This window comes from Melanostigma gelatinosum (assembly GCF_949748355.1).
Source record: "Melanostigma gelatinosum genome assembly, chromosome: 1".
Taxonomy (NCBI): Eukaryota; Metazoa; Chordata; class Actinopteri; order Perciformes; family Zoarcidae; genus Melanostigma; species Melanostigma gelatinosum.
This window is the reverse complement of record NC_136634.1, coordinates 10375507-10396116: the sequence shown is the minus strand read 5'-3', so window position 1 is coordinate 10396116 and position 20610 is coordinate 10375507. Positions and strand designations below refer to the sequence as shown.

At 42.3% G+C, this 20610-nt stretch overlaps 4 protein-coding genes across 5 annotated transcripts; 1 reads left to right on the top strand and 3 right to left on the bottom strand.

Moving 5' to 3' along the window:
* Positions 1-1194: 1194 nt before the first annotated feature.
* map2k1 (mitogen-activated protein kinase kinase 1) lies at positions 1195-9364 on the top strand. 2 transcript variants are annotated; one of them, XM_079265812.1, is made up of 11 exons: positions 1195-1370; positions 5911-6121; positions 6511-6657; positions 6868-6945; positions 7371-7422; positions 7689-7813; positions 8184-8391; positions 8576-8637; positions 8728-8786; positions 8879-8924; positions 8998-9364. In XM_079265812.1, the coding sequence occupies exons 1-11, from the start codon at positions 1288-1290 to the stop codon at positions 9109-9111; spliced, it is 1185 nt and encodes a 394-aa protein (XP_079121938.1). In that variant the 5' UTR covers positions 1195-1287; the 3' UTR covers positions 9112-9364. The 2 variants fall into 2 exon arrangements, with proteins under 2 accessions (XP_079121938.1, XP_079121939.1); XM_079265813.1 differs by lacking the exon at positions 6868-6945.
* Positions 9365-9493: 129 nt separating this feature from the next.
* LOC306775415 (large ribosomal subunit protein uL4-like) lies at positions 9494-11004 on the bottom strand. The gene is given in 6 exon segments (XM_079265838.1): positions 9494-9634; positions 9725-9845; positions 10042-10074; positions 10076-10123; positions 10330-10477; positions 10670-11004. Coding segments are annotated over 5 exon segments (405 nt in total). The 5' UTR covers positions 10446-10477; positions 10670-11004; the 3' UTR covers positions 9494-9547.
* On the bottom strand, positions 10670-12933 carry LOC306775405 (large ribosomal subunit protein uL4-like). The gene is made up of 8 exons (XM_079265827.1): positions 12798-12933; positions 12508-12591; positions 12191-12311; positions 11978-12105; positions 11688-11771; positions 11404-11510; positions 11031-11169; positions 10670-10736 (listed from the first exon to the last, which is right to left on the bottom strand). The coding sequence occupies exons 1-8, from the start codon at positions 12911-12913 to the stop codon at positions 10724-10726; spliced, it is 792 nt and encodes a 263-aa protein (XP_079121953.1). The 5' UTR covers positions 12914-12933; the 3' UTR covers positions 10670-10723.
* A 204-nt stretch (positions 12934-13137) lies between these two features.
* rpl4 (ribosomal protein L4) lies at positions 13138-20582 on the bottom strand. The gene is made up of 14 exons (XM_079265850.1): positions 20503-20582; positions 19570-19741; positions 19314-19420; positions 18941-19079; positions 18522-18646; positions 17510-17639; positions 17137-17293; positions 14981-15064; positions 14662-14782; positions 14446-14573; positions 14156-14239; positions 13872-13978; positions 13499-13637; positions 13138-13204 (listed from the first exon to the last, which is right to left on the bottom strand). Exons 1-14 carry the CDS (start codon positions 20503-20505, stop codon positions 13192-13194), a joined length of 1509 nt encoding a protein of 502 aa, XP_079121976.1. The 5' UTR covers positions 20506-20582; the 3' UTR covers positions 13138-13191.
* Between the last annotated feature and the right edge of the window lie 28 nt (positions 20583-20610).

Sequence of the window (20610 nt, the reverse complement as noted above, 5' to 3'; positions counted from 1 at the left end):
AATCTCACAGGATTTATTGTTTCATTTGAAGTTGAAAATGATGAATTAAATGGTGTCTGTTTATTGTCCATGGATCATAAATGTATTCCATCATAATTATATACAAATTACATGAAGTCAATCACGTGAAGTGGCCTTCAAATGTGTTCACACGAGTCTCCTTCATTAAAAGTATTTACACTATTCGCATACAAATTCCACACAACTCATGAAAGTAAACTCAGATTTGATGCCCTTCAACTTTTCATTTTACGAGGACATTCTTTTTGGCATTTGATGTTGTTCTGGAATTTGGATAATTAAACATTTAAAGGAATATAATGGTGGGATGAGAGATCCTGAATAAAATATTAGATTTTATGGGAAATATACAGTTTGCAGCTTTTTTATATTGCTTTGGTTTTCGTCATTGTTATTCAAAACATCCAAATGTGCATCTAATTTATTTTGATCCACATGCAAACATACAGTTTTGGGCTAACGTTATTGACTCTGTCAGGACAATCTCGTAGCTTTTAGAATGAGGAAAGCAAAGTTAACACACCGTTGAGCATTCATTATACTCCAACACAATATTTTATTCTACTCCACGTTTACTGTCACATTTAGTTACCTTTGTTACTTTGCATGCTCAGATGAATAATACAAAATATTATCCACAAATAAATTATGATGTCGGCTATTATTATGGCTAAAGATAAGACATTATTGATGCTTTGGTACAATTTGCAACTTACCCAGCAGTATGTAGTGTAAAGTATAGGCATAAAACATTAACGTGTTTTTTTTATATCAGTGAATTAACAATTACAATGTAATTATATAATTTGCATTATTCTGTAACGGCCTATTCTGCATAGTGAGTCATTTTATTTCGTATCGTATATTTTGATGCTAATACGTTTTACTTGTAACATAGTATTTCTACACTGGGGTATTGTTACTTTCATCTCCACCGCTGCTGGTAATACCACCCATCACCAGCAGAGGGAGCGCTGTCCCAAGCACAGCCATGCTGTCCGGAAGACGAATGTAAATATTTTTGTGACGCTGCACACCCCCCCCCCCCCCCCCCCCCCCTAACCCCCCCCCGGTCCTTCACATCCACCCATCAACAGGAACATCAGCCCCTCCAGCGCATGGCTGCACAGCTGTGTGTCTTATTCTGTCAGTCTCTGTCGAGTAACCTGACTGAGTCCTGTTGACACCAGAGCTCTTCTCCTCCATTCTTCCATTCATTCTGCTGGAGCGCGTGTCTTTCTGCGGCGCTTTCTTGTTGTCTCCAACATGCAGAAGAGAAGGAAGCCGGAGCCGATCCAACTCAACCCGATCCCCGATGGAAACACTATCAACGGTACCGGAGCCACAGAGTGAGTGTCAATATGCATCTGCTGCTGATGTGCAGACTAGTGAATGGGTAATACTGATAAGAGCTCTCTGATCGATCGTTTATGTCGGATTTACGTTCAATAAATATGCTGTAATGGCTCGTGAGAACTGCAGTAAACATCGAGATAACGAATTTACTGTTTGTGTAAGCTTTTGTCTTCTGTTTAATATGAGACACAGGTGTGTGTGTGTGTGTGTGTGTGTGTGTGTGTGTGTGTGTGTGTGTGTGTGTGTGTGTGTGCCTGCGCGCGCCCACGCACTGGTTTACACTTTCATTGTAATCATTCATATATTGAGATGTTTTTCATAAAACGAAAAATTCATTATAAGTTCCCAAATAGTGTAATCTTTAAATATATCTTATTTAATAAAGACCACAACCTCGAGCTTAAATTGACATCTTCAAGCAGCACTGTCAGTCAGACTAAATGTCCAAAAACACAAAGCACTGTTGCTTGACAAATGACGCACATGATTAAACAATTATCATAATATTTGCAGATTCAATTTCTGTCGATCAATGCCAACAAATAATCGATTATCAAGGTTTTTTTGTTGATCAACTAATCGTTCCATGTGCTGGCTTACATTAAATATTGCAGCTGCGAAAACTTTCAAAAAAGTGTGTCATGAACAAATTATAGTTTTGCTTGCTTTCATGAATACATTCAGACAACAGCATGGCCACAGCAGACATTTTGGCATGTCATAGCAGGAAAAGCACATCTGTAATTATTAACTTTATGACTGCATTCCATCTGAGCTGGATCCTGCGTGCTGCTGGCGTGACACTTGATGGAACTGAGCCATCGTTAACCAAATTAGCATCACCTGTGTGTCTGCCATGAAACGGCCCTAAAATGTGCGCATTTCACCTCCTCATGGTGTCATGGTGTCCACTCTGTGTGGACAGTGGTTCGTCAGAGATTGACCTTTGCAGGGAGGCAGCGTGTAGAATAGTAGTTCTGTGTGCTGAAGAAGTTCCGCGGCGGCCTGTTCCCACCACCGTTAGACACAAACACAGTGATGGAGATGTTAAATTGTTGTGACTCCGTGCTCTTGTTCTCAGTTCACAGAGAAAAGCGGTCCAGCAACAAGCTGCAGGATGAGAATTACATAACATGTCATCCCCTCGTGATGGCTGATGTGATGTAGAGGTGGAATGTATTTCATTATTTCATCATGAGATCATACATCTGGAGGCCATTTATGTCTTCTGCAATGAATTACTTCAAAAGTAATACTCAAATATAATTCGTCACTTTCGTAAGATCAGCATTTTAGTTCAAATTCATAGAGCTGCAGAATTACTTTCAATAAATCTGCCAACTATTTTCTAGATTTACCGAGTATTCGTTTGGCCGACGTAACGTCAGAAAACAGGGACACATTCGTAGAGCTTAGTGAAGTCTTCCAATTGCTTTTTTTTTTTTTGACTGACCGACCACAACACAAAGATGTGCAGGTAATTATTGTTCAAGACAAAGAAAAACGACAAATTCTCCAATTGAAGAAGCGAGAAGCCTCACAGCAGGAGTTGTGCCGTGGCTTTGTTTTTATATGACATAATGTTTGTCTGGAGCTGAGCTGTAACGGGCGAAGAGCAGCATGTCGGGATGAAGCAACAATCAGGGACTCTGAATCCCATTTTTATTTAAGTCTCTGAGGGAAATCACAATGTCTGTGTGTAATACTGCTGTATTGTGCACAGTGCCTGTCAGACTGACACGCCGCTGACAGAGAACCATGCTGCACCACTTTTCCATGGAAAGACAGTTCTATCTGCGTCCACACGCTCAGCTGTCTGAGGCTCTGAGGGAAAACAAATCCCATTTCAGGCCAGTGATGGTAGATGACGGGTTTCCAGGCACACACTTGTCTCTCACACTCTGGACACACTTTGTTCCTTAACATTGCATTAAAACCAAACTCCTCTGCACCCGCAAGAAAAGGGAATGGGGGTTCGATTTGTGATAGTTATGCAGTTACATTTCAAGTTTAATTTTATTTTGATAATGATGAAACTGTATGTCAGATACCACAGGAACCAAATACGTTTTACAACCAATAGGCATCTGAACTCGATGTATTATGGAGAAGAACCAGGCTTCTTTGCTCCACATGTGGTCTAATAGGATGGGTGTGTATGTTTTTGGCTTGGAGGAAGAAGCATATGTGGGTTCTTACAATGTCAAACTCAGGGGTATCTTTGTCTGGGAGCTGGACTTTTAATGGCAACAAAATCAACAAAGTATGCTTCCTAATGGCTGCAGCTGTCCAATGGTGTCTGCAGTTTGTCAGGACAGGTGTTTTGTATTTAGCCTGATTGCGTCTCTTCCCAGCTTACACCTTCATCATTCTTATTGGTACACTGAGCTTAATGACCTCATTTAAGTATCAGTGTATACTCCATCCAAAAGGCCCTTTTCACAGCAGACGTTTTGATTTGTCAGGTGTTACTTTTAACATTATAGATGTTCTGTTTAAATGGACTGTACTTGTAGCGCGCTTTTCTAGTCATCCGACCATTCAAAGTGCTTTAACTCTACATGTCATCATTCACCTAGTCACACCCATTCATACACTAATGGCAGGGGCGACTAGGGGGAGCCGGGGTTCAAACCGCCGATCCTCTGATTGAAGGACGACCCTGCTCTACCACTGAGCCACAGTCGTTTAAGTGTCCCAGTAAGTCGTGAAAGCAAACCAGGCAGGAGCGTTAGGGTGAAACCGCGAAATGGAAATTAACCAGCATTCATTTAAACATCTGCACCTGTGATTTTACTACTGTGACATGTGTTCTGTAAAAAACGTACCGTACCGTAATGATCCCGGATCACATCCAGTCTCATAATACAATACCAATATGATAGCTTCAACTAAAGAAAACCCAGCTGCTGTTGTGAATAGAATGAGGGGACAAAATGATCAGAACAGATGCATAACTTAGCACATTATTTGGAATGTGGACCAGCACACAGGAGGATCTGATGCTCATATAGCAGCACAGGTGTTGCATATTGGGTGCACAAGAGCTTAATGCAATCGATGAGCCTCTTATTGAAACCAGACTATTCCGCTCTGGTGAAAAGGAATTACAGCCTGCAAAATGCTCTCTCAGCGTGAAATGGCAGGCAGCCATGGGAGTAGTGTACTGAGTGGGCCACATAATGCCAGCCAAGCATGGAATATTATCAGAGGAGATCTGAGAACAAATAAAAAACAACCTGTTCTGGACGGACCTCTTCAGGCAATTTGCCTATTTGCTAAAATCCTGGATGAGATCCTAATATCACCTGAATTCAAACTTACAGAATAGGCCTGCATCTTTATAGCTTTATTATTCAGAAACATGTTGTGGTTCATTCATTTGCATAGGCTTGTTGTGTTTAGAGAACTGAATGTGCATAAAGAAAATGAATGATTAACCCATAGCACATATTTGACCATAGTTTGAGATGCTGGTTCCTCTCTGGTTGGACACTTACTTCATCCTGTTTCACCACAAAGGAATCGCTACTTATGTACGGTACTCTAGACCATTTCGCAACTATAAGTGTGTAGCTGTTGTAGTCCCTCACACTTACGTATTGTGTGGAGTGTGTTTCAGGCTGCGCTCCTCTTCTCAGTTTCTCCAGCCTCCTGCACCTCCAGCTTTTGTCGACAAAGCGCCCACGCTACCCACAGCCACCTCAAAATCAGCACTTCGTCTCCATGGATATGCGGGCCTTCTGTCAAAAATAAAAGCACTCAAAGCCTCTCGTTGCTGTGTAGTGGAGCAGCAGCGAGAAGAGCCTACTTCCCTGCCATAGCTGCTCTCCACTGAGTCGTGATTAATATTCAAAGATGAAAAATAAAGCATAATTACCACTGAGCAAGAAGAAAACCATCTTATTATCATCAGATAAGGGTGCAAATATGAAAGACACTTTAATTACAGATTTTGTTAAAGCTAAAGATGGAACAGCTTGCAGCCATATGAAATATCCTTGCATGCTTTTGTTTTATTCTTTAGCTTTGCATGATGAAACCCAGAAATACGCATTTGTGCCTCGTTTCCATTCGTCTGCATCAACAGAAATCCACTCGTTGTTGGTTTTGTCCCTGTTTACATCTAACCAGTTGAATGGTGGTGACTCATTGGTCTTTACATCGCCTTCTATTCAAGGTAAGCAAAAAGGCTTTGAGTTGCAGTGCTGCAGTGTTTGGAGACAGTGGAGTGGGATGCAATGCATTTCTCAAGGAAATGCATTGCCATGACAACAGCGCCAGGCGAGCGCCGTCAGCGCTCGGAGGATCTCTGAGCTTCCTCACACGGATCCGGGAAAAAACACTTAATAAACACACCCTGTGACCCTTTCTGTCTTCCTGCTGGTTAATTGTGCGCTACCAGCTGTCATACGAAGCTCTGTCTTTTCTCCAAGGTTTCAATAACATGAGTACTTCCTGGAAAAGAAGTTTAATAACATACATTAATATTCATTAACAATATATCATCTTTCTCTCCATCTTCTTTCTCAGAACTAATTTGGAGGCACTGCAGAAGAAACTAGAAGAGCTTGAGTTGGACGAGCAGCAGCGGAAACGCCTGGAGGCCTTTCTGACACAGAAGCAGAAGGTGGGAGAGCTGAAGGACGATGACTTTGAGAAGATCTGTGAGCTGGGCGCCGGCAACGGAGGAGTCGTCTTCAAGGTCTCCCACCGACCCTCTGGCCTGATTATGGCGAGGAAGGTAAGCTGTGGCCCTGAAGGTTTGTCGTAGGAAGGGCTTAAAAGCTTTCAGAAAGCCACTCTGCCTAAACTTGATCTAGTAGAGATGTGTACAAAGGAACTGCATACATGTTGTACAATAAACATAGTTTTTACAGGCATCATCAATGTTGGAGTGTGGAGTCAAATTAGTCTTTTTCCAGTATTTTGTGAATGTAAAATGTGGATTAATGGAACGAGTCTGTCACAACGTCAAAGAGCCACTGTATAATATCACACAAGATACATGCAGTCGTATTAAAGATTTTAACATAAGTAGTATATGATGTTCTGTAAAGATTGAGTCGCCTAGTATTTATGCTCCATGTGATATGAGAAGATAAATACAACCTGATGTCTGCTGTGTTCCAGCTGATCCACCTGGAGATCAAACCAGCCATTCGGAACCAGATCATTAGGGAGCTGCAGGTGCTGCACGAGTGTAATTCCCCCTACATCGTGGGCTTCTACGGAGCTTTCTACAGCGACGGAGAAATCAGCATCTGCATGGAGCATATGGTACTCATCTTTAATAAGTCCTGGCTCCCAGTGTGTTTATACAGCATTTACTTTGAGTGCTGCTTTACAGACGGTGTCTGGCATGTTTTTTTCCTTCCATGTAACTCATTGGTATTGAAAGAAACTCACTTTTGTTTAAATGATGATTTTAAACTTAAATGCGTGCTTTCAGTAGATGCTCTCCATGTTTCCCGTCCCTGCTGGCTGTAGGACGGTGGCTCCCTGGACCAGTCGCTGAAGAAGGCGGGCAAAATCCCAGAGCAGATCCTTGGCAAAGTCAGCATCGCTGTGGGTAGCTCCAACACCTCGACTGCCAGTTCCGTGCTCCGATCGTCCCACTACAGCTATATTTGTTTTGGGATATAAAACTTGGGTCATCACTGAGCTGTTTTTGTGTGCACTTTATTCCATATTCCATTTCTTATTGTACATTTCAAATATGTTTCTATTTCCTGCACTGTGCTGACTGTTTTTGACAGTTAAATGTTATTTTGACAGTTAAATGTTATTCGATAGTTAAGTGTTATTTTGACAGTTAAGTGTTATTTGACAGTTAAATGTTATTTTGATAGTTAAATGTTATGCACCTTCCGCCACGACAAATTCCTTGCAGGTGAAAACTTGCTTGGCAATAAACGGTTCTGATTCTGATACAGTGTCTTTTAAATATTCTAAAATGATACTACGCTGACAAGCAACATTTGTCTTTCCAGGTCATTAAAGGGCTCTCCTACCTGAGGGAGAAACACAAGATCATGCACCGAGGTCATGAACTATTTAATTTGCTAAAAGATGTTAAGGTTTTTCCCTTCACAAGAACTTTACATTCATGAATGACGACTGTGTGCTTCAAAGTATTGAAATCCCTATTTGAGATCTCTGTTGTACATATGAATGATGAAATGGAATGTGACAGACACCGTGCACGACATGCACCGGGCTTTTGCAGAAGCCTGTTCTTTTGTGCTTACCGTTCCGTGTTAAATATTGGCACCGCCATGTCCTAAACATACTGCATGTCCCTCTTTCAGACGTCAAGCCTTCTAACATCCTCGTGAATTCCCGCGGTGAGATCAAGCTGTGCGACTTCGGAGTGAGCGGACAGCTCATAGACTCCATGGCCAACTCCTTCGTGGGCACGCGCTCTTACATGTCGGTGAGTTCAAATGGATGACGTGACACGTTCCTGCTGCGGTCATTCACACATTAGCCTTTACGATTCCGGTTACAATTGAAGTGTCAGATTTAATAATGTGGTTGACAGCTAGAGTCCCCAATTCTGCTGACTCAGAAATTAACTAGGACGAGCTTTATACACAGGCTTCACGTCAAGTGGGCCAAACATCTTTTCAGCACGGACTGTGTTTAAAGTTAGCCCTGCACTGGAACATGCAACAATCGAAAATATCACAAACCACTGTCAGCAATGAATTTCAGTTTTTAGCCTGTCGTCTTTTGCCATGTTTTCTAATTATACAACCCACTCGTGGTTGTAGTAGTGATACAATTGCATGCGTGTTGTGCAGCCAGAGCGTTTACAGGGAACCCATTACTCTGTTCAATCGGACATCTGGAGCATGGGCCTGTCCCTGGTTGAAATGGCAATTGGCCGCTTCCCTATCCCGCCGCCTGATGCCAGAGAACTGGAACAGATTTTTGGCTTCGCCGTAGAAAGGGAGGCAGCCTGCACCGAGTCCTCCCCAAAGCCACAACCCCCCGGGCGACCAGGCAGCTGTAAGTCTGACACGACGCGGGTTTGTCCTTGTCTAAATATTTATAAAGGGTCTGTTGAAATAGTTCACGCAGAAATCAATGACAGCATTGTGATGAAGTGACATCTATTAGTGACCTTGTGTGATGAGTGCAGAGGATGCAGTGAATTATTAAAGATGCTGAAATTATTATTTTCTTCCTCCAGCTTACGGACCTGACAGACCACCAATGGCTATATTTGAGCTGCTTGATTACATCGTCAATGAGGTGAGTGTGCCCATCGTACGACCACATCCTAACATGATCTCCCCCACCAGTTTCATCCAATCAGTGCTGACTTCATATTTACATTTTCAGCCTCCACCAAAGCTGCCTGGGATATTTAGCTCTGAATTTCAAGACTTTGTGAACAAATGGTATGTAGCAGAAATAAATTCACAAACACCGTTGGAATGTCCACATCTGCCACCTAGTGGTTTTAAAATGCACTACGCTGTCTCCATTGCAGTTTGATTAAGAATCCTGCAGAGAGAGCGGACCTGAAACAGCAGATGGTGAGTGTTCAATCTTGCTCATTCCCTGAATGTCTCTCACCTTTGTAGCCACCGTACACCTTTTTTTCTTCAGGTGCATTCTTTCATCAAACTGTCTGAAGCAGAGCAGGTCGACTTTGCTGGGTGGTTGTGCAGCACCATTGGACTCAATCAGCCTGTGACGCCCACCCACGGTACAGCAATGTGAGGCCTGTTGAGTTTACTACACATCTACATCCCATGGTCCTCTGATGAATGGGTTGTATTGAGTAATAGATCAGTTTATACTGATCACTAAATGGGTTTAAAAGTTGTGCAATCAATAGTTGTATTAGTGTACAAACATACATGCAAAGTGAAATTCACTATGTATTGAACAAGTCTTCGGGCTACATTGCAGGCCTGCCTGAAAAGCCATCTTTTTCTAATGATCGAATAGTTTAATCATGATAAATGCTGCTCAACCTGTGTGCTTGATATTCCTCTTTGCCTTGTGTCCTTAAACGCCAACAGATTAAAGTCTTTGTTAGCGTCTGTGAAATAAATAGTCTTGTGAATTAAAATTTTGAAAGACAGGTCTGAGTCGTACATTTGAAACAAATGATTTATTAAATCACTGAACTCTTCTCTGCAAGTATAGAGATTTATGCCGTGGGTTTGGCAGGTGCTTGCTTCTTAGGCGCTCCCTTCTTCCCAGGCTTCTTCTTGGGTTTCAGCATCTTGGCCTTGATCTATAGAGACAACACGCAAGATTTAAAAGTCATGATCAACAAGTTAAGACAACAAGTTTTGCTTCCGGCATTTGTGTTTTTGGTGCTTACCGAAGGATCGTGCTTGAGGATGGCGTGACGTCTTGCAGTCTTGGCGTACGGGTTCAGTTTGAGCATTATCCTCAAGTTCTTCAGAGGATTCTTCTTCAGTACTCTGCGGTTGATGGTCTTGCTGTAATGACAAAAAAATAAACTATCTTAAAATTGTGAACTTCTGCTTAACTACAAATTTGTCACACACTGTATGCGTTGCTCAGGACTTCCATATAATCAGGATTCAGAAACACGGACCTGAAGTGGGAACATCATCATAGTTGACAAGCTGCGTAAAGATAAATGTTCAAGAAGTTAAAGTGAGCGGCGCTTACATTGGTGCACGAAGAGCCTTCTGGATCTCCTCACTTCAGAATCCTGCTCAGGTCTGTGTTGGTCATCTTGTGCATGGGAAGGCTGATATAAATAAGGCATTACAAGTTTAATTAATTATGTTGAAAATTATGAAAATAGTCAATTGACAATTCTTATGATGCCAAAACTCAGAACTTCTTTAAATATCACAGAGTTTCAGAAACACGGACCATGAAGTGGAAGCTCATCACTGATGTGATCGACAGGTTTGACTCGTGTAACAATGAGGTCGCTTCTTAAACACTCACTTGTAACCAGTCTTCAGGGAAGCAGGTTTACGCCAGGTGCCGTACAGCTCGTCCAGCTTACGGAAAGCGCTCTCAGTCCAGATGCAGATCCCAGGCATCTTCTTGGGTTTCAGCATCTTGGCCTTGATCTCTGCGGTTGTTTGTCTTGCTGCAATGACAAAAAAATAAACTCTTAAAATTGTGAACTTCTGCTTAACTACAAATTAGTCACACACTAAGCGTTGCTCAGGACTTCCATGTAATCAGGATTCAGAAACACGGACCTGAAGTGGGAACATCATCATAGTTGACAAGCTGCGTAAAGATAAATGTTCAAGAAGTTAAAGTGAGCAGCGCTTACATTGGTGCACGAAGAGCCTTCTGGATCTCCTCACTCTTTCCCTCTGGGATTTCCTCAATGCGGTGTCCTAACAGAGGAGAGAATCGCGTCAACCATCTTCTCCTCATCTCGTCACAGACTACAGTGTTGCCCGAGCTTGCTCAGAATTATAGACACATCAATACCTCGTGACAGCTTAAAGACGGCAGGCAACCGTCACTGTTCACAGGATCAGACGCAAATTACACCATCATGGCAAGACAAATGTTAACTACTTTAAAAATAGTAGCCATGTAAATACGCAACTATGAGTATTTCATTATAGAAATATATACGTTTTAAAAAACTATGCTTCTCATTCTTGACAAATGTTAGAGTTTACCTTTGGCCATCACGAGAGCAGGAATAGCAGAGGCAGCCACAGCGGAGCAGATGGCGTAGCGCTTCTGGGTTGTATTGATTCTGCGGTGCCAGCGACGCCAGGTTTTGGTTGGGGCGAACATGCGACCTCCACGACACATCTAGACCAAAGTCAAGGAGGTTTACTACTTCTAATACTGAATGACATCATAAGTACTGATCTAATACCTGCTCAGACTCAATGTTCGTCAGCCATCTGTGCCAGCATATGACAGCAGGCATACCGTCACTGGTCACAGAGTAAGTCGCAAATTACACCATCACTGCAAGTCTTGTGCCTGTCATAGTTTTCACACTATTAGAACGTAAAGCTGTAATTTTGGTCACAAGGATACATTTCCAAAAGCACCCCGGCCAGAGCGGTGAGTACCACCTCCTCTCACACGGGGGATACGGGCGACAGCTCTTCCTGTACCCCAAGACTCTGCACTGGTCTGGTGGCCTGTAAGAAAAGAAACATACACCTAAATTACAAACAAAATACCGGTAGGTCAGATTTTTGAATGCACCGCTCAGTCGCCATCTGAAAATCTTGTATTAACTATGATGGCCAGTCATGGTGAGTCTGGCAAGCTGCGTAAAGATAAATGTTCAAGAAGTTAAAGTGAGCGGCGCTTACATTGGTGCACGAAGAGCCTTCTGGACCGCCTCACTCTTCAGAATCCTGCTCAGGTCTGTGTTGGTCATCTTGTGCATGGGAAGGCTGAAATAAATAAGGCATTACAAGTTTAATTAATTATGTTGAAAATTATGAAAATAGTCAATTGACAAGTCTTATGACGCTCAAACTCAGAACTTCTTTAAATATCACATAGTTTCAGAAACACGGACCATGAAGTGGAAGCTCATCACTGATGTGATCGACAGGTTTGACTCGTGTAACAATGAGGTCGCTTCTTAAACACTCACTTGTAACCAGTCTTCAGGGAAGCAGGTTTACGCCAGGTGCCGTACAGCTCGTCCAGCTTACGGAAAGCGCTCTCAGTCCAGATGCAGATCCCAGGCTTCTTCTTGGGTTTCAGCATCTTGGCCTTGATCTATAGAGAACAAGCAAGATTTAAAAGTCATTATAAACAAGTTAAGACAAGTTTTGCTTCCAGCATTTGTGTTTTTGGTGCTTACCGAAGGATCGTGCTTGAGGATGGCGTGACGTCTTGCAGTCTTGGCGTACGGGTTCAGTTTGAGCATTATCCTCAAGTTCTTCAGAGGATTCTTCTTCAGTACTCTGCGGTTGATGGTCTTGCTGTAATGACAAAAAAATAAACTATCTTAAAATTGTGAACTTCTGCTTAACTACAAATTTGTCACACACTGTATGCGTTGCTCAGGACTTCCATATAATCAGGATTCAGAAACACGGACCTGAAGTGGGAACATCATCATAGTTGACAAGCTGCGTAAAGATAAATGTTCAAGAAGTTAAAGTGAGCGGCGCTTACATTGGTGCACGAAGAGCCTTCTGGATCTCCTCACTCTTCAGAATCCTGCTCAGGTCTGTGTTGGTCATCTTGTGCATGGGAAGGCTGATATAAATAAGGCATTACAAGTTTAATTAATTATGTTGAAAATTATGAAAATAGTCAATTGACAATTCTTATGATGCCAAAACTCAGAACTTCTTTAAATATCACAGAGTTTCAGAAACACGGACCATGAAGTGGAAGCTCATCACTGATGTGATCGACAGGTTTGACTCGTGTAACAATGAGGTCGCTTCTTAAACACTCACTTGTAACCAGTCTTCAGGGAAGCAGGTTTACGCCAGGTGCCGTACAGCTCGTCCAGCTTACGGAACGCGCTCTCAGTCCAGATGCAGATCCCAGGCTTCTTCTTGGGTTTCAGCATCTTGGCCTTGATCTCTGCGGTTGTTTGTCTTGCTGCAATGACAAAAAAATAAACTCTTAAAATTGTGAACTTCTGCTTAACTACAAATTAGTCACACACTAAGCGTTGCTCAGGACTTCCATGTAATCAGGATTCAGAAACACGGACCTGAAGTGGGAACATCATCATAGTTGACAAGCTGCGTAAAGATAAATGTTCAAGAAGTTAAAGTGAGCAGCGCTTACATTGGTGCACGAAGAGCCTTCTGGATCTCCTCACTCTTTCCCTCTGGGATTTCCTCAATGCGGTGTCCTAACAGAGGAGAGAATCGCGTCAACCATCTTCTCCTCATCTCGTCACAGACTACAGTGTTGCCCGAGCTTGCTCAGAATTATAGACACATCAATACCTCGTGACAGCTTAAAGACGGCAGGCAACCGTCACTGTTCACAGGATCAGACGCAAATTACACCATCATGGCAAGACAAATGTTAACTACTTTAAAAATAGTAGCCATGTAAATACGCAACTATGAGTATTTCATTATAGAAATATATACGTTTTAAAAAACTATGCTTCTCATTCTTGACAAATGTTAGAGTTTACCTTTGGCCATCACGAGAGCAGGAATAGCAGAGGCAGCCACAGCGGAGCAGATGGCGTAGCGCTTCTGGGTTGTATTGATTCTGCGGTGCCAGCGACGCCAGGTTTTGGTGGGGGCGAACATGCGACCTCCACGACACATCTAGACCAAAGTCAAGGAGGTTTACTACTTCTAATACTGAATGACATCATAAGTACTGATCTAATACCTGCTCAGACTCAATGTTCGTCAGCCATCTGTGCCAGCATATGACAGCAGGCATACCGTCACTGGTCACAGAGTAAGTCGCAAATTACACCATCACTGCAAGTCTTGTGCCTGTCATAGTTTTCACACTATTAGAACGTAAAGCTGTAATTTTGGTCACAAGGATACATTTCCAAAAGCACCCTGGCCAGAGCGGTGAGTACCACCTCCTCTCACACGGGGGATACGGGCGACAGCTCTTCCTGTACCCCAAGACTCTGCACTGGTCTGGTGGCCTGTAAGAAACGAAACATACACCTAAATTACAAACAAAATACCGGTAGGTCAGATTTTTCAATGCACAGCTCAGTCGCCATCTGAAAATCTTGTATCAACTATGATGGCCAGTCATGGTGAGTCTGGCAAGCTGCGTAAAGATAAATGTTCAAGAAGTTAAAGTGAGCAGCGCTTACATTGGTGCACGAAGAGCCTTCTGGATCTCCTCACTCTTCAGAATCCTGCTCAGGTCTGTGTTGGTCATCTTGTGCATGGGAAGGCTGAAATAAATAAGGCATTACGAGTTTAATTAATTATGTTGGAAATTATGAAAATAGTCAATTGACAAGTCTTATGACGCTCAAACTCAGAACTTCTTTAAATATCACAGAGTTTCAGAAACACGGACCATGAAGTGGAAGCTCATCACTGATGTGATCGACAGGTTTGACTCGTGTAACAATGAGGTCGCTTCTTAAACACTCACTTGTAACCAGTCTTCAGGGAAGCAGGTTTACGCCAGGTGCCGTACAGCTCGTCCAGCTTACGGAAAGCGTTCTCAGTCCAGATGCAGATCCCAGGCTTCTTCTTGGGTTTCAGCATCTTGGCCTTGATCTATAGAGAACAAGCTAGATTTAAAAGTCATTATAAACAATTTAAGACAACAAGTTTTGCTTCCAGCATCAGTGTTTTTGGATCTTACCGAAGGATCGTGCTTGAGGATGGCGTGACGTCTTGCAGTCTTGGCGTACGGGTTCAGTTTGAGCATTATCCTCAAGTTCTTCAGAGGATTCTTCTTCAGTACTCTGCGGTTGATGGTCTTGCTGCAATGACAGAAAAAAAAAAAACATCTTAAAATTGTGAACTTCTGCTTAACTACAAATTCGTCACACACTGTATGCGTTGCTCAGGACTTCCATATAATCAGGATTCAGAAACACGGACCTGAAGTGGGAACATCATCATAGTTGACAAGCTGCGTAAAGATAAATGTTCAAGAAGTTAAAGTGAGCAGCGCTTACATTGGTGCACGAAGAGGCTTCTGGATCTCCTCACTCTTCAGAATCCTGCTCAGGTCTGTGTTGGTCATCTTGTGCATGGGAAGGCTGAAATAAATGAGGCATTACAAGTTTAATTAATTATGTTGGAAATTATGAAAATAGTCAATTGACAATTCTTATGATGCTCAAACTCAGAACTTCTTTAAATATCACAGAGTTTCAGAAACACGGACCATGAAGTGGAAGCTCATCACTGATGTGATCGACAGGTTTGACTCGTGTAACAATGAGGTCGCTTCTTAAACACTCACTTGTAACCAGTCTTCAGGGAAGCAGGTTTACGCCAGGTGCCGTACAGCTCGTCCAGCTTACGGAAAGCGCTCTCAGTCCAGATGCAGAAGAGTCCGATGTGACCACCAGGGGCGAGCCTCAGGAGGTTGTTTGTTCTGCACTGATGCTTTCATGACAGGACAGCAATTAAACACTCGCGGGTTGAATTATCTAGTTATTTAAAATGTAGTGTATTCTATCCAAAACCGATATCCACAGATGCTAGAAGATTCAGAAACTAAAGGATAACAGTTTTACTGCCCATCAATGTCATCGAAGTTTGTAATACCTACAGCAGATAAAATATACATTGTTGGTTTTAAGGACTATTAAGATAATGTACAATATTCATTTATCAAACAGTGATGACTTCTACATTTGAAGACATTACTCACCTGAGATATTCCAGAAGACTTTGATGTAGATGGTCCTCTGGTTACGATCTGCCTGAGACTCCTCATCTTACCCTTACCAGCACAAAGGGATCTTTCCACCATGCACTTTTTTCTTGGGTTCATGCCGTCATCGTACTGAGGAAGAGCAGGTCGACTTTGCTGGCTGGTTGTGCAGCACCATTGGACTCAATCAGCCTGTGACGCCCACCCACGGTACAGCAATGTGAGGCCTGTTGAGTTTACTACACATCTACATCCCATGGTCCTCTGATGAATGGGTTGTATTAAGTACTACAGTAGATCAGTTTATACTGATCACTAAATGGGTTTAAAAGGTGTGCAATCAATAGTTGTATTAGTGTACAAACCTACATGCAAAGTGAAATTCACTATGTATTGAACAAGTCTTCGGGCTACATTGCAGGCCTGCCTGAAAAGCCATCTTTTTCTAATGATCGAATAGTTTAATCATGATAAATGCTGCTCAACCTGTGTGCTTGATATTCCTCTTTGCCTTGTGTCCTTAAACGCCAACAGATTAAAGTCTTTGTTAGCTTCTGTGAAATAAATAGTCTTGTGAATTAAAATTTTGAAAGACAGGTCTGAGTCGTACATTTGAAACAAATGATTTATTAAATCACTGAACTCTTCTCTGCAAGTATAGAGATTTATTCCGTGGGTTTGGCAGGTGCTTGCTTCTTAGGCGCTCCCTTCTTCCCAGGCTTCTTCTTGGGTTTCAGCATCTTGGCCTTGATCTATAGAGACAACACGCAAGATTTAAAAGTCATGATCAACAATTTAAGACAACAAGTTTTGCTTCCGGCATTTGTGTTTTTGGTGCTTACCGAAGGATCGTGCTTGAGGATGGCGTGACGTCTTGCAGTCTTGGCGTACGGGTTCAGTTTGAGCATTATCCTCAAGTTCTTCAGAGGATTCTTCTTCAGTACTCTGCGGTTGATGGTCTTGCTGTAATGACAAAAAAATAAACTATCTTAAAATTGTGAACTTCTGCTTAACTACAAATTTGTCACACACTGTATGCGTTGCTCAGGACTTCCATATAATCAGGATTCAGAAACACGGACCTGAAGTGGGAACATCATCATAGTTGACAAGCTGCGTAAAGATAAATGTTCAAGAAGTTAAAGTGAGCGGCGCTTACATTGGTGCACGAAGAGCCTTCTGGACCTCCTCACTCTTCAGAATCCTGCTCAGGTCTGTGTTGGTCATCTTGTGCATGGGAAGGCTGAAATAAATAAGGAATTACAAGTTTAATTAATTATGTTGAAAATTATGAAAATAGTCAATTGACAATTCTTATGATGCTCAAACTCAGAACTTCTTTAAATATCACAGAGTTTCAGAAACACGGACCATGAAGTGGAAGCTCATCACTGATGTGATCGACAGGTTTGACTCGTGTAACAATGAGGTCGCTTCTTAAACACTCACTTGTAACCAGTCTTCAGGGAAGCAGGTTTACGCCAGGTGCCGTACAGCTCGTCCAGCTTACGGAAAGCGCTCTCAGTCCAGATGCAGAAGCGTCCGATGTGACCACCAGGGGCGAGCCTCAGGAGGTTCAGTTTGTTTACGTTCTGCAGAGTGATGCCTTTATAATAAAGCACACAAATTAAACACTCTCCGGCTGAATTAGCTTATGGCATATTTTTCAGGAGTTAACTTTGATAACCACCGATGCCAAAACATTCAGGACAAAAGGGGTAGCACAGTGTTTCTAGCTATGGCATTCAGGTTTACAACTACTGCACATGAACTATACATTGTTGTTGGGTATTAAACATTAAGAGCTCTTATCTCCATTTACCTGGGATATTTCTGAAGGCCTTGGTGACCCCGGCATCCTGGTTGTAGATGATGCACGGTCCTCTGCGTTGGATCCGTCTGCGATTCCTCATCTTACCCTTACCAGCACGCATGCGCTGAGAGGCGTAGACCTGAGAATGGAAAGTTTACATCATTACTATTAACCATTGAAAAGAAACCAAGTAACGCCTAATGTACTCAAGTTTAGCAATATCACAGGCTGAAATGTTACCAGTTAATCCTACTGAAGGAAACAGTCTAAGACAAGGAGGTCTGAGGGGTCTCAAACTCATTTTCACTCCGGGCCACATCAGCATCATGGTCGCTCACAAAGGGCCGGTTGAAAATGTAACTACTCCAACCATATTGTTAAATAACTTTCTGCATTTGAGTGTGGTTTATTCAAGTGTAAAAATATTGTACATGCAGTTATATAAATGTAAAAATATATTTAAGCACATTTCTGTTATAACTTAAATCCTTTTAATTTAGGGTTAAGAAACCCACATTACTCGATCAAAGGATTAAAGAAAATAGCAAAGACAAATATCAAACAAGTTATTACAATAACATTGTTCAATGCTTAAAATCCTTTCAAGGGTGCGTTTGCACAATCCCACATGAAGTATTTCATGTGTTGTAAAGTCACGTTTAAAGTAGTCTTCAATGTACTCTCAATACATTTCCATGTCAAATGTACAGTAACCAGCCAAAGAGCTGCTTCTGCGACTGTGTGTTTAAGTATCTCATCATTTTGACTTTCTATCTCAGAATTAAGACTTTCTATCATAGTTATGACTTTCTATCTCATAACTTCGACTTTCTATCTCATAATTTCGATTATGGGGATATTTTTATTAGCAAGTCTAACTTAAAAAAAAAAAAAGGGGGGGGGGGTTTGCTGGCGGATTCGCGGGCCACATAAAATGACATGGCGGGCCGGGAGTTTGAGACCCCTGGTCTAAGATCTTTGTGCCGAGTCAAGCCAACAGACAGTGAAACGTTTAGATTACCTTCTTGACGTCATTCCAGGCTTTCAGCTTCTTCAGCAGGAGCACTGCATCCTTAGTTTTCTTGTAGCTCTCAACTTTGTCTTCAACCACCAGTGGGACCTCTGGGATTTCCTCAATGCGGTGTCCTAACAGAGGAGAGAATCGTGTCAACCATCTTCTCCTCATCTCGTCACAGACTACAGTGTTGCCCGAGCTTGCTCAGAATTATAGACACATCAATACCTCGTGACAGCTTAAAGACGGCAGGCAACCGTCACTGTTCACAGGATCAGACGCAAATTACACCATCATGGCAAGACAAATGTTAACTACTTTAAAAATAGTAGCCATGTAAATACGCAACTATGAGTATTTCATTATAGAAATATATACGTTTTAAAAAACTATGCTTCTCATTCTTGACAAATGTTAGAGTTTACCTTTGGCCATCACGAGAGCAGGAATAGCAGAGGCAGCCACAGCGGAGCAGATGGCGTAGCGCTTCTGGGTTGTATTGATTCTGCGGTGCCAGCGACGCCAGGTTTTGGTTGGGGCGAACATGCGACCTCCACGACACATCTAGACCAAAGTCAAGGAGGTTTACTACTTCTAATCCTGAATGACATCATAAGTACTGATCTAATACCTGCTCAGACTCAATGTTCGTCAGCCATCTGTGCCAGCATATGACAGCAGGCATACCGTCACTGGTCACAGAGTAAGTCGCAAATTACACCATCACTGCAAGTCTTGTGCCTGTCATAGTTTTCACACTATTAGAACGTAAAGCTGTAATTTTGGTCACAAGGATACATTTCCAAAAGCACCCTGGCCAGAGCGGTGAGTACCACCTCCTCTCACACGGGGGATACGGGCGACAGCTCTTCCTGTACCCCAAGACTCTGCACTGGTCTGGTGGCCTGTAAGAAAAGAAACATACACCTAAATTACAAACAAAATAGGTCAGATTTTTGAATGCACAAGCTCAGTCGCCATCTGAAAATCTTGTATCAACTATGATGGCCAGTCATGGTCAACAGGTCAGTTCAATGAGGACGTATACACTCACCTGCCAGTTCACTGACTGCATAAGGCTGGCGACTGTTCTTGCGCATGTTGGTGTGCACAAAATTCACAACATCAGGGCGAATTGGAGCCTTGAACACTGCAGGCAAGACGACATTCTTGCCAGCAGCTTCTCCTTTCTCGGTGTAAACCGAGATCAGGGGTCGGGCACAGGCCTAAGAAACAAAAGCAACATTTGAAATACAGGTAAATATATAATGTTGGATTAGAGAACGTAATGAATACTATTAGATGCAGTGGCTTTAGTTGGGAGAATATCAATCATTTGAATCAATGTGTGCTTAGAACAAGCAATCAGATCTCCTGGTTTGTCTAGGCCGACAAACTGTAAACCAACTTTAAAAAAACAGTTTGATACAACTCTGTGCAGCGTGTACATCAAGTCAGGTGCACCCCGTATTTGACTGACATTATCAACGGGGACTGCTCATTAACATTACGTATTTACACAGTAAGAGAAATCTGCTGCTCCTAGCTTAGCTCGTTTATGCTAACGTGACTGACTTTAGCAAGCTAGTCTAAAACGTTGCGTTGTCTTATCACAGACGGTGTTAGCGCTGTTAATATAGCATAAATACACTTAAAACCCACAAGTGATATTTATGAAAAGAAAATGTAACATGAGATGCCCTGTACATTTACCACATATGCTAAGCTACGTGTTCCTGATCCAACACTGTGGCGACAGTCACACGTGTAACTGGGTTGAATTACTGAGCTAACGCTACAGTACTATCCAAAATGGCTCCTCGTGTTAGCTTCGTCAGCCGGGAGCATTCCACCTCACTGTTCTAATACATCTAAATTCAAGCTTCGCACAGACAACGAACCAAGGTTTATTTGATAAGTACAAATCACGAGACACAGCCTACGTATTATATAGCGTCTTAATAACGATCTGAGTGTATTTTCTCACCATTTTCGGTAATTATTTTTCGGCTCGACGTGAACCACACTGCTCACGGTTTAGCGGCCACAGTGAAAAAGGAAGTTGGTACGTTACCCTGAATGCTTTAAGCCTCCG

Coding starts and splice junctions, on each gene's coding strand:
- map2k1 (XM_079265812.1), top strand. CDS start 1,288: ATGCAGAAGAGAAGGAAGCCGGAGCCGATCCAACTCAACCCGATCCCC. Junction 6,946..7,370: donor TTGGCAAAGTCAGCATCGCT/GTGGGTAGCTCC, acceptor TTGTCTTTCCAG/GTCATTAAAGGGCTCTCCTA. Junction 8,925..8,997: donor CGGACCTGAAACAGCAGATG/GTGAGTGTTCAA, acceptor TTTTTTCTTCAG/GTGCATTCTTTCATCAAACT.
- LOC306775405 (XM_079265827.1), bottom strand. CDS start 12,913: ATGCTGAAACCCAAGAAGAAGCCTGGGATCTGCATCTGGACTGAGAGC. Junction 12,312..12,507: donor AAGGCTCTTCGTGCACCAAT/GTAAGCGCCGCT, acceptor TTGTCATTACAG/CAAGACCATCAACCGCAGAG. Junction 11,772..11,977: donor TCCCTGAAGACTGGTTACAA/GTGAGTGTTTAA, acceptor TATTTATTTCAG/CCTTCCCATGCACAAGATGA.
- rpl4 (XM_079265850.1), bottom strand. Junction 17,640..18,521: donor CCTGGAATGACGTCAAGAAG/GTAATCTAAACG, acceptor TTCCATTCTCAG/GTCTACGCCTCTCAGCGCAT. Junction 15,065..17,136: donor TCCCTGAAGACTGGTTACAA/GTGAGTGTTTAA, acceptor CATTTATTTCAG/CCTTCCCATGCACAAGATGA.